We start from the raw sequence: 13271 nt of genomic DNA, 5'->3' as shown, positions 1-13271 counted from the left end.
ATATCTCTATATCTGTGCGTCCAGTCTTCTGCAGGGTGTACACTCCGGATCATTCCTACGTCACCATCAGGAGCCGCCTGTCCTGTCGGGTCGGAGAGATTCTGGCTCTGGTCCGAGAGAAGCTCCAGTACAGCGAAGACCAGCCGGTTCTGCCCGGAAACCTCATCCTGGTGGCCGTGACGTCGGCTGGAGGTCAGCAGGCGCAAACTCTGAACATTTATATGATGTTACATTACGTTTCTGGTGTCTGGTGAAGGAATGTCCGGAAATTAAGTTGATACCAATCCCTCTGCAGTGCTTCTCATATACAACTAGCGGCGGCGCAGCAAAAAAAAAAAAATAATAATAAGTGGCGCCCTCTAGCGATACCACCTATTATATATAATAATATATTATTATATTTGTAGTATTTGTGTTACTCTATGTTCAATAAAGGTGTATTTTTGTAAATCTTGAGACATTGCCACTGTATGTACTAGGCCTCAAGAGCCTTTCTTGTGCTGGCCGACACATAGAAACATATTGGCGGGGCGCACTTCGCACGCGCACACACAAAATAATTCCACGCGCTCCGCGCTCACATTTTGCTGGGCCCGCGTGCCTTAGCACCGCTGCTATGACTCCATCCTAGGGGAAACACTGCTGTGAAATTCCATGATGATCAATACCAATTGGAAACCCTGGTAAAAAAACAATAATGATTTTTGCTTCAACATACACTCCTTCTTTATGGTTTGCTTACTAGCTTTTGTTAGGAAGTCATAAACCCCTTTCTAATATTTCTAACAACTGATAACATTTGAACACATCATGATATTGTTTTAATTACCTACGCCCAATACTACACTTACTGAATAGAGCTGCAATGTGACATAATGTAAGGAAATACAACCTTTGTTAACGTTAGCTGTGAGCTACGTCATTTTGCTAAGCAGGACTGTGCTGCTAACAGCTAATGCTAGCTAGTTCACCTGGCGATTTATCAGGTAAAACATTGGAAAAAAACGATTTCATCACACGCATTTCCCAAGACAACGATACTCTCATTAATAATAAGTGTATAATAAGCTTACCCACATACTATTTGTAGTAAAACCTCAGTAACGGAAATGTTTGCAGTGCTCTCTTAATTGTTTCTGTATATATTTCCATGCTGAGGGATGTGTGTTGTGTGTTTCAGAGAAGGCAGTGTTTCGTCCCAGTGACGAGGCCGTGTTCACCACGCTGGGAGTCAACACTCACCTGTTCACCTGCGAACCCTCCGAGCTCGAGTCACTGGTGAGGAACACATTGGTCTATTTAGCAAATACAGCCACCAGCTATCACTTACATTTGTTGTAAATAGTTTTTGTTTTTTTGAATACCTTTTGTGTCTAAATACTTTTGTTATCCACAGTGGTAAATGATAATACTTTAAAGATAAAGGTATGTTGTGTTTTGCTGCCCCCTCAGCTCCCTCTCCCGGAGGAGATCCACTGGACGCCTGGGGACAGCAAACTCCACGACATGTCAGCCGAGGAGGTCTCCAACCAGCTGGTGGTGTTCGACTGGGAGCTCTTCAGCTGCGTGCACGAGGTCAGTATGTATGTTTTTAAATAAAAATTGCTGTTAAGATAAAAGTGATTTACTATATTAGCTTATTTTTTTATGTCAAATTAAAGTACCAAAATAAAATGCCAAAAAAGGTACATAAAAGTCCTGTTTTGGGGCAAATGTTGTTAATGGATCATTTGCATTGACATCATTGGTATTTAAAAAAATTTGTTTTAACTTTAAATTAGTTTTTATTTCAGTTTCATTATACAGACATGTTTATTACATTACATTACACGTTACTTGTTAGACGCTTTTATCCAAAGCGACTTACATACTCAATGTTCACATTTTAGTCAACAGTTTGTTCCATTTTCCTTTTCATTGAGCTGTATCTGCAGAGCCGTGCTCGAGATTAGTGACATGGTTTCTATCGCCACCATGTGGATTTCACTTCTCCTTACTAAACAAAACAGTTACAGTAGAGTTTATCCATGCAGAGTTTTTAAATCCACACAAAACCTTCAATAATTTGAATTCTTTATACTTTTGGAGTGACTCCAAGACTAAAGTTGCGTTCCATACATTACTATGTGGCTTTGATCGTTACTCCGAGAGCCTGGATATGACTCTAAAACTCCATAAGATTCTGTTTCTTTTTCTTCTCCGGACATTGCTAGGTTACCCTAAATAACTTTGCGACCTTGTACATTACAACTGTGTCCCCATATATTTCTCTCTGAGCCTGTGAATGACTTTGTGACTCGAATCGAATCATGACTCTGCAACTTCGTGCTTTAAACTAATTCTGCAAATTACCTTACGACTCTTGAAGTTTCTCTGTGACTGTGTAAATTGCTTTGCTAATACATAGTCATACTGTGACTATAAATGACTTAGGGGTTCCGTTCGTTAAACTGTGACTCCGTGCATTACTTTCCCACTCCTTACATTTAGATAGATAGATAGATAGTACTTTATTTGGGATCAATAAAGTACTATCTATCTATCTATCTATCTATTTATCTGTGACTCAAGTTTTTAATTACATGACTCTATTTGTCTATTGACTCCATACAATTATTTGTAAGGGCAAAAATAAATCTGTGACTTTGAATTACTTTGCAATACATTTCTCTATGAATCCATTCATTACTTTGTGACTTTTACATTTCTCTGGGACTCCGTAAGTTCTTCCCATACTCTGTAATTTATTTCTTGACTCTTTGTTGATTCTCCGTGACGCCGTACATTTCTTTGCGACGTCGTCAATTTGTTTATTACTCGGTAAATATTTGTATAACAATGTAAGCTTTTCTGGGACTCTGTAAGTTACTTTGTGACTTGGAAAGGTTCTCTTTGAGACCGTTCATTTCTCTGCGACTCCGTAACTGTAAATATTTTGCGGCTTAACGTTTCTCTGTGCGTCCATACGTTTCTCTAGCAAATTCATCGTTAACAGCTCCATTTGTCTTCTTCTTCGTTGGTGTGTCCTGCAGGTGGAGTTTGTGTGTTATGTGTTTCACGGGGAGCAGTCTCGCTGGCGCCCCCTGAACCTGGAGCTGGTTCTGCAGCGCTGCAGCGAGGTGCAGCACTGGGTGGCCACAGAGATCCTGCAGTGCCAGTCGCTGCCCAAGAGGGTCCAGCTGCTCCGCAAGTTCATCAAGATCGCAGCGCTGTGAGTCAGCATCGCGTTTACACATAGTTTGATACCATTCAAATAGTTTGGTGCATTTATGTGCTTTTCTTTATTGTTTTGATTCATTTCATTGTTATTAATGACAGCACTGAACCAACGTGAGAGCATTTCATGAATAAATAAATAACATACAGAGGAGGAGATAAGTATTTGATCCCCTGTGGATTTTGTAAGTTTGCCCACTTACAAATAAATGAACAGTCTGTAATTCTAATGGTAGGTTTATAGAAACAGTGAGAGTAAATCCAGTAATTGACATTATATAAAAGATAAAAATGGATTTGCATTAAACTGTGAGAAATAAGTATTTGATCCCCTTTCAAAACCTGTGATAGTACCAGGATGTTGGTCCACTCCTCTCTGAAGATCCTCTCCAAATCCTGAAGGTTGAGGCTGATGCTTGGCTTCTGGAAGCTTCAGCTCCCTCCACAGACTTTCTATGGGATTAAGGTCCGGAGACTGGCTCGGCCCCTCCCTCACCTACATGTGCTTCTTCTTTAGCCACTCCTGTGTTGCCTTGGCATGTAACCAATAGTTGTCTTGGTGACTGTGGTCCCAGCTGCCTTGACATTACATTACATTGCATTTAGCTGACGCTTTTATCCAAAGCGACTTACAATAAGTGCATTCGACCACGAAGATACAAACTAGAAGAAAACAGAATCATATAAGTACATCAGGTTTCATAGAGCCAAAACATTTCAAGTGCTACTCAACTAGCTTTAGATATCATTAACAAGTTCCTCCGTGTAGTTCTTGGCTCACCTTTCTCATCATCAATACCCCACGGGGCCAGATCCTGTGTGGAGCCCCAGACCGAGGCCGACTGATGCTCATTTTGTGTTACTTCCATTTAGAAACACACACATTATTCTTCTGAATAATGGCACCAACAGTTGTCTCCTTCTCACCGAGCTGCTTTCTGATGGTCTTGTAGCCGATCCCAGCCTGGTGCAGGTCTACAGTCTAGTCCCTGAGGTCCTTAGACAGCTCTTTAGTCTGGCCCATGGTGGAGAGGTTGGAATCTGATTGATTGATTCTGTGGACAGGTGTCTTTTACAGGTAACAAGTTGATATGAGTACTTTTTTAAAGGAAGAGGACTTATTTAACCGGTCTGTGGAAGCCAGAATACTTGTTGGTTGCAAGGGGATCAAATACTTATTTCCCACAGTTAAATGCAAATCAATTTCTATCTTTTATATAATGTCAATTTCTGGATTTTCTTTTTGATCTTCTTACTCTCACTGTTCAAATAAACCATTACAATTATAGATTGTTCATTTCTTTGTAAGTGGGTATCTGCAGGAGATCAAATACTTATTTCTTCCACTGTACATATTTATATTTAAAAACATTTTTTTATTCCTATTAATTTTGGCCAACTGTTTTGCACATTTCTGAACAATACTACTTATCCTAAAACTTTACAGCTTAGAACAGATACACTGCAACATTTTTAATTTTTTGTCATTTTCTTGTGTGTGTGTGTGTGTGTGTGTGTGTGTGTGTGTGTGTGTGTGTGTGTGTGTGTGTGTGTGTGTGTGTGTGTGTGTGTGTGTGTGTGTGTGTGTGTGTGTGTGTGTGTGTGTGTGTGTGTGTGTGTGTGTGTGTGTGTGTGTGTGTGTGTGTGTGTGTGTGTGTGTGTGTGTGTGTGTGTGTGTGTGTGTGTGTGTGTGTGTGTGTGTGTGTGTGTGTGTGTGTGTGTCAGTTGTAAGCAGCAGCAGGACCTGCTGTCGTTCCTCGCTGTCGTTCTGGGCTTGGATAATCCAGCTGTCAGCCGACTGAGACTCACCTGGGAGGTATGACACACACACCTGACACACACACCTGACACACACACCTGCTGTGTTTCTACTATACACCGACTGACACAGAAAACAAAGGGTGCAGGTGTTCTGCTGCTGTTATATTTAAGATTGAAATGTTTTTAAATAAGAGACTGCTGACGAGGTTTATTTTGTCCATTTGGACTTGTAGTTTAGTCCTTAAACTATCCTTGATATATTTTAAACTATCCTTAAATATATCATTACCTTTTTTTTTTGCACTTTTATTGTCATTACATAGTACCTGTACTGTGTAATGACAATAAAAGTGCAAAAAAAAGGTAATGATATATTTACAGTACAGGTAGTATGTAATGACATGGTTTCTCTGCATTTGACCCATCCTAGTGTTAGGAGTAGTGGGCTGCCATTATGAACGGCGCCCGGGGAGCGGTGTAGGGAACGGTGCCTTGCTCAGGGACACCTCGGTAGCACTTGGTCTTGCCGGGACTTGAACTGGTGACCTTCCAGTTGCCAAGCCAAGTCCCTATGGACTTCGCCACTTATACCTGTTAAACATGATTTTTGTGTGTGTTCTCAGGGTCTGCCAGGGAAGTTCAGGAAGCAGTTTCAGCAGTTTGAGAGCATAGCGGTGAGTAGAAAAATAATAATATATATTTATAAATAAAGAGTGGTATTTATAAGGGCCTAAGGGTTACCATGTTATGAAACTCTCAGTGAATTTTTCTCCAATTAATATTTTTTCTAGATACTGTATGTATCTTTATTCGTGACGTTACGAATTGAATCTCAAGATTCTACGTTTTTACCCCTCTCTACCAGCTCTTTACTTTCTGACATTCAATTACCTTAATTTTATGTTTTGAATCCAGAAATGTAACTACTAGTATCCGCGTGTTTCCCCCGAAGGGTATGGGTTATTCTACTGCAGTAAAGTACCTGAACACTTGTGATATTACAGGATCCCTCCAGGAACCACAAGTCCTACAGAGATCTGATCACCAGCCTCAGACCCCCTCTGATCCCCTTCACTCCTCTGCTGCTCAAAGGTGAGGCGGCACTAAAGACATCTGGGCTTATTTAGACAGCATTTAGTATTAAACCAATGGAATGCCTCAGAACAGGAACGTTGTGTTGCAATACCGTCAAGACATTTGAGTGAACATTTTAAAAACGGGGTTTTTGCAAAGAAGTTCAAGTGGGAACACGAGAAATGATCTAATTTTGGAAAGCTTTTAACTGTAAATGGCTTGAATATCAGGAAATAGAACAAAATGATGTTTAAACAATAAAAATCAGTAAAGATATCGCAAAAATATTTGTGCAAAACACAGAAAATTCAGAATTTAAATATTGCAAAAAATCTCAAGAGGAAATTAAACTTAAAACATCACACATCTTTTGAGTGGAAACACAAACAATTGGAGATATTGAAATATTGTACAAAACATCACGTAAATGCTTACATTTAGAAAATATAGCGCAAAAATACAGTTAAAACATCTTCTTCAAATATCTCTAAACAGTGAAAACACAAAATACATCTTTATAATCTTGAAATCTCTCTGATTACTATAAGTTAGTGAGTAACACAAGTTAGTGAGTAACACAAGTTAGTGAGTAACATAAGTTAGTGAGTAACACAAGTTAGTGAGTAACACAAGTTAGTGAGTAACACAAGTTAGTGAGTAACACAAGTTAGTGAGTAACACAAGTTAGTGAGTAACACAAGTTAGTGAGTAACACAAGTTAGTGAGTAACACAAGTTAGTGAGTAACATAAGTTAGTGAGTAACTTAGTGAGTAACATAAGTTAGTGAGTAACATAAGTTAGTGAGTAACACAAGTTAGTGAGTAACATAAGTTAGTGAGTAACATAGTGAGTAACATAAGTTAGTGAGTAACATAAGTTAGTGAGTAACATAAGTTAGTGAGTAACACAAGTTAGTGAGTAACACAAGTTAGTGAGTAACACAAGTTAGTGAGTAACACAAGTTAGTGAGTAACACAAGTTAGTGAGTAACACAAGTTAGTGAGTAACACAAGTTAGTGAGTAACACAAGTTAGTGAGTAACACAAGTTAGTGAGTAACATAAGTTAGTGAGTAACTTAGTGAGTAACATAAGTTAGTGAGTAACATAAGTTAGTGAGTAACACAAGTTAGTGAGTAACATAAGTTAGTGAGTAACATAGTTAGTGTAAGGATGAAAGATTTAGTAAATAAAACTCTCATTATATTAGAGTTAAGTTTAAAATTGAACTTCTATATAAATACTGCTGTATGCTCTCACACAACAACAACTGAGTTTCCTCAGTTCATTATATAATAAATAATAATACTTATTATTATTATTTATATATATATTATTTATTTATAATTAGTTTTGTCCTCCAGCTGTGGAGCAGATGTGAAGCGCGTTAGCATGTAAACTCCTCCTCGCTAATTAGGTCTTCAGCCCAATGTTACCGTTAAACTGCTACACACACGCACGCACGCACGCACACACACACACACACACACACGCACGCACACACACACACACACACACACACACACTTCAAACACTCCTCTTTATCGTCGCTTCTCCTCTTTGCTCCACTTTCTTTTCATCTCTTCTTTCACTACGACTCATTCAACAGACACACACACATATATTTAAACACACAGACGCACACCGACACACACACAAGGAGCACATGCACAAACACACCCGTACACAGATACATGAAAGAACTTGCACATATCTTTCCTCAGCTTTTACTCGTTCACTTTGAAAGGACCTTAAATAGGATTACTGTACACGCTGTACGCCTCTTACTGTGTGTGCCTTAAGCTCCCTGTCTCCGTGGTTGTCTCCATGGTTACCAGAAAAAGAGAAAGGAGGAAAGGATGGAAATGATTAAAATGGTTCAAAGGAGAAAGAAGATGTGTGTGCGTGTTTGAGAGGGATCAAAATGTTGTTGCGTTCATGGCTCTTTTAAAAAAGATATATGTATACAAAGAAGTGCCCCGGGCTTTGACAGCAAACCACCACCAGAGGGCGACATCTGATCTCCACCTGCTGACACTACTGATAAATATCTGTTTCCTCCATATTTGATTTTTTTAATAACATTTTGATGCACATTTCATTCAAATCCAATAAGAATCAACACTGCCAATGATTGGCTTAAGGTCTTTTTTTTGAAAAAATAAATATATTTTTAGTTGAAAAATCTTAGTGCTTTTTTTTACATCTTAAATATCCAAATGTCACAATCATCATATTTTCCCTAATGGAAAATTAAAATACATTTTTACAATGTAAAAAAATATTAAATGAATTAAGAATACAGTTCCTTTGTGAAAAACTGAAATACTTTTTCCAAAGGAAGAATTAAAAACACAAGGATTAGAAATATCTTGAACATCTTTAATATTATTTTATTAAAAAACAATGTTGTGATAGTTTACTCCATTCGTCATTAATTGAATCAAGGACAGAATCTGAGAAAATACAACCCTAAAGTGATTTAATTACGATAAACAGAAATTAGATGGTGTTTTTAGTTTTCACTTAACCTTGGATTCATACATTAAGTGCTTTTTGTTTCCTGTTTCTCAGACTTGACGTTTCTTCATGAGAGCTGTAAATCCTTTCACGGAGAACTGGTCAACTTTGAGAAGATGGTGAGTTCATTTCAATTGAAATAACTATTTAAATTAATATTGAGAAGAAATTCGTATATGAATGTTGTTGAACCTTTAAAGCAAGTACAGTGTTGTGCTTTTATTTTAAAGTAAGAGCCTTCCTCTTTGTCTGATAGTACATTTATATAAATATTATCCTGTTGTCGCAGTTCAATGAAGATACGCCTGTGAGCCGTGGGGCTGCAGAAACAAATTGATTCGTTATTATAAACAAAATAAATGAATGAATAAATCAATATTCCTCTAAATTTGCCGAATAATATTACAACAAAGGTAGGCTTTATTAAATGATTAAAGGGTAACTTGATCATTTGCTTTTTAATATTTTTACATTTTTTAAATATAAAATGTGCATTCATTTGTCATTTAAATGACTTCATACTAATTAAATGTTTTTACTTCTTTTTGCATTTATGTATTTTGTCTTCCATCCTTTTCAATTGTCAATAATAGACCCTGATACAGTGAACATATTTATATTTCAATCCATTTTTAGATTTTGTATTTAAGTAGTAGTGGTAATTACAGGTTGTGCTATGTTAATCTGCACAAAATCGGAAAAAAACTGGAACATTTGTGAATTCGCCTCATTTTTATTTTTTATTTTGAGTGAGTCTAAGTTTGTAAAGTCAGACCTCAGTTTTGAAATGAAATGAAAGGTTCTGCTCCTCTTCCATCTCTCTGTTTCTCTTCTCCTGCAGCATAAAGTGGCGGAGATGGTGAGGATCATCAGGCGGTACCGGAGCAGCCAGCTAGGTAACTCACTCTCTATGTAAAACAGCTGATATTTATTAAACAAAAGAGAATCAAATTAATAACAAATATGATATCAAATTAAATCAAATTAATTATAAAAAATTCTGTGAGCGAAAGTAGATTTTTGTGTTTGCTGATGGATACTATTTTCCCACAATGCAATGTTAAAATAAAATGGAGGACAATTAAAATAGAAGGAATGGTTCCAAAAAATCTCACCCAAAAGTTGAGTTGGTTTGACTTCAAATACTTTTATTTCAAATGTAAAGTAAACTTCCTAAGCACACGTGTTGGACTTTGTTCATGCTGTAACATAAATAATTCATTAAGTGTTTCTAACTTCTGTGTTTTTTTCTGTATCTGTGCTCTGTGTCTTCCTGCGTCACCTGGTAGCCATGGATACAGAGACGTCCCCCTCCCACCTGCAGACAAAAGCGTACGTCCGGCAGCTGCAGGTGATCGACAACCAGAACCTCCTGTTCGACATGTCCTGCAAACTGGAGCCCAAAGACACATAGAGGGGGGGAAAAGACGGGAGGGAGATAAGAGGAGGAGGAGAAAGCTGTTGTTCCAGCAATTCCTGCCTGGAAACAATAAAGCTAACGGATGTAGACAGAGTCAGAAATAAGGAAAAGACGGAAACTCAAACTGGAACCACACTACATCCTTCTCTTCATCTTCTTCGACCTGGAACACAAAAAATTACATTTTATGAAGACTTCGTTCTTGATCAGCCACATGAAGACAGTTTATCAAACTGGACCAAAAACTCCATACACAAAACATTTTTTTCATTTCGTGATCCAGTCAGAGTTCGAATTTGAAGATGCTTGACCCGAATATAAGACAATAAGACAAACTACGCGAGAGTTTTTATCTTTTACAAACGGAAAAGTCAACACAGTCTTTTTCAGAACAAGTCTTGGAAAAGTCTCAATGTGTTACGGCTGCAACTTCAGAGTCAGTTTGGCTGAGGAAGGTTTCTTTTTGCTAAGCGTCCAAGTCCTCAGGAGGAACCACATTTCACAGTGTCCCGCCTCCAGCGCTGTATCCACTTCTCTTTGTACATCTTTGGAAATGACCCGCAAGTACCTTAATGGAAGCCATGATAAGATCTGGGGGAATTGTGAGTGCTAATGGAAGCTGCCTCAATGCTCTCTTATCTCTTTTAGCATAGGACCATATTTTAGGAGAGGAAATAAGATAATGCCGTTCCACAGTTCCTTGAAGCAGCAACACATAAAGCAACGCTCATCACTAACATCCGCTGAGACGTGAATACTTAACCTAGTGTGGGTGCAGAGGGATATCTTCTTTTGCTATGTCCGTTTCCAATCAAGGTTAAGGAAGAGCAGATAGGGTAGTGTTTTTGTACTACATGTCCGCAGCCTTTGGCAGTTTTTATCGTCTTTTATTCATGTCAATATGGTACTTTTGGAAGGATGCATCTCGGATCTACACAAAGACGGCTGTATTGGGTAATTTTCACCATCCACCCAACATCAACAAGACGCTGCACTTCAAACAGATGACTTGTTGATCCAACGTGTTGGGAAGCATGTTGGAATTTTTTTTTTTTTACAACCATAATCCATACAGGAAAAGAAAAAAACCTCCATGTTGAAGAGCATCATGCAGACGGATCGATTCTTTATCCAACAGATGGCGCAATTGTGAAAGTTTGGTTCTTCAGGATATTTTAGGATGCAGGACACCAAGAACCTGTTTACACCTGGATTGAATGTGTTTTGGGAGATTGGATCAATAGAACCATTGGGTCGTTTGACATGTCTTACGTAGTGTAAAAGCGTTCTGATGAGTCTTCAACAAGGACGAATCAGGGAACAACTTCATCAGAGCTGCGAGACGCCTTCTAAGGCCAGGTGTGAATAGGGCCTTTATCTCTTCTGTTACAAACAGAAACGAAATCATTCTAGTCCCTCTGAACCTTCGTAGAGACCCGTTTGATCGCTGATTGAATCAGTCTACTTCAAACGTCGCAAGTTTACGCGCAAGATTTCTGCGCTCCGAAAAACTGGATTTCAGGTCTGACTATATTTTTCCATCAAATGTACAAACTCTTTAATGTTGAATAAAGGGCACAACGGACCTTGTGCATCTGGCACTGAACTCTCAGCTACGATGGATTGTATCCATGGTCTACATCTGTGGTATTGCTGACCTCTGATCTGTGGTTCCTGTCAGCTGCCATATCCCACACAGAGCTGTCAGGAACTGGGTTTGTTTTATTTGATTCCTCCGTGATTTCTCAGACTTACTTGGATCCCTTGATCGGAGACGTTTCTCAGAGGACGTTCAGGATGTTTCCTCGCTGGATGAGAGTGTGTAGATGCTGGTTTTCTACCCAACGTGATCTTAAGTGTTATGCTGAAGACGTCAACTCTTTGCTCTTTTCTGCTTTTTGTTCCAGGTCTTTGATGACACACATGAAATGTCACTTTACAGTGTTTGATGATACAACCAATCAGTTGGAGCATTCACGTCGCACTCGCTTTAAAGGACCATACCGCTGTTTGTTTTTTTCTACATGTTTGAACCATTTGACAAAAAATCACGTACACACTGCCAAAGTGCCAACCTAACCCAATATGGTGTAATTCCTTTGAGACGGCAGCAGCTATTATTTTAACAAAATTGTCATGCAGGGCTGGTTTATCAGTATATATTGCTAGCGTCAAACATATCAGTCAATAATTCAAATTCAAAATATGTCAAAATATGAGATTCGAGAGAAAGATATACAGACTTTGTCCAATAAAGAGGGCAAATGACCATCTGTTTCTCAGAATAAGACTACTACAACTGTGTTCTTAAGCTATTAAGAGGATAAACATTTAGCGTGCGTATCTAGAAAACATAGACACATTCGCAGAACAACAAAGTAAAAAAAAAACTAATTAGGTTTTGTCTTGGTAGACGCAGCGAAATTAAGTGAAATCGATAGGCAACGTTCACCACAAGATACAATTAATCAACAAATGAAAGGACTTCATTTTAATTAATAATAACTAAACCTATTGAATTACACTTTCTAGGTAAAGTAGCTAGAACATGCTAAACTAGAATACCACCCTTGATAGATCTGCGCCAATGGTGCATTCAGTTGTCCTAAAGATGGTCCTATTCCCCAAGTTTGGAAGTCTTTTTTCCGACTTTGGTGTGTTCATTACCTTATAACAAACAACAACACGGACCCTTTAAAGGAGACACGTTTTTCTTATTGCTCAGAGCGGCTAAACCATACTTCGAAATCAGTCTTCAAGTAGTTATTTTGTCAATTAATTTCCCAAATTATTTGGACACAACTTGGTTAAGTGTATTGTATGCAGTATATCCATCTGGTATTTTGGATAAGACAAACAAACTGAAAACATGACCTCCTTTGGGAAAAGAAACAGCTATGGTCCTTTAATAAAGTGACTGAAAATGCTAACGGGTGGATTGAACTGATAACCACAAGGCAGCCAATCAGCTGTGTTTACGGGACAGAATTACTCCAGGGAGATGAATACAAACTTACGAAAGAGTCGACAGAAGAAACTGTTTTATTCTTCCTTTTTTTCTCAGCGTTTGGGATCTAACTGCTGTCACATTTTAATGACCAATCGGCTGTAAGGAAGGACTCGATCAAAGCTGCCCTGCCATTGGTTCGTTCTGTTGGCTATAACAGGAAGTGGAGCTTGTTGGTCAACCTATCGCAGCAACAAAGCACTTTTGCCAAACCTCAGGGCTCAGAGACACAGAGAGGTTTTGTTTACTCTTTATGCTAGATTTTCATTAGAGT

General features: G+C 38.4%; 1 protein-coding gene across 1 annotated transcript in view; it reads left to right on the top strand.

The window, feature by feature from the left end:
• The window catches only part of rapgefl1 (Rap guanine nucleotide exchange factor (GEF)-like 1), a 35256-nt gene extending 22243 nt beyond the window's left edge, over positions 1-13013 (top strand). The window contains exons 7-16 of the mRNA XM_034143437.1: positions 25-192; positions 1181-1278; positions 1453-1575; positions 3033-3211; positions 4942-5032; positions 5601-5651; positions 5982-6069; positions 8625-8689; positions 9412-9466; positions 9860-13013. Of these exons, the coding sequence (XP_033999328.1) occupies positions 25-192; positions 1181-1278; positions 1453-1575; positions 3033-3211; positions 4942-5032; positions 5601-5651; positions 5982-6069; positions 8625-8689; positions 9412-9466; positions 9860-9984 (1043 nt within the window). The 3' untranslated portion in view covers positions 9985-13013. The remainder of the gene's footprint in view (positions 1-24; positions 193-1180; positions 1279-1452; positions 1576-3032; positions 3212-4941; positions 5033-5600; positions 5652-5981; positions 6070-8624; positions 8690-9411; positions 9467-9859) is intronic.
• The last annotated feature ends 258 nt before the right edge of the window (positions 13014-13271 follow it).

The sequence above is a fragment of the Trematomus bernacchii genome, unplaced genomic scaffold, assembly GCF_902827165.1.
Source record: "Trematomus bernacchii unplaced genomic scaffold, fTreBer1.1, whole genome shotgun sequence".
NCBI classification, from domain to species: Eukaryota; Metazoa; Chordata; class Actinopteri; order Perciformes; family Nototheniidae; genus Trematomus; species Trematomus bernacchii.
Note: the sequence above shows the minus strand (reverse complement) of the source record. Positions and strands in the feature narration are given on the sequence as shown.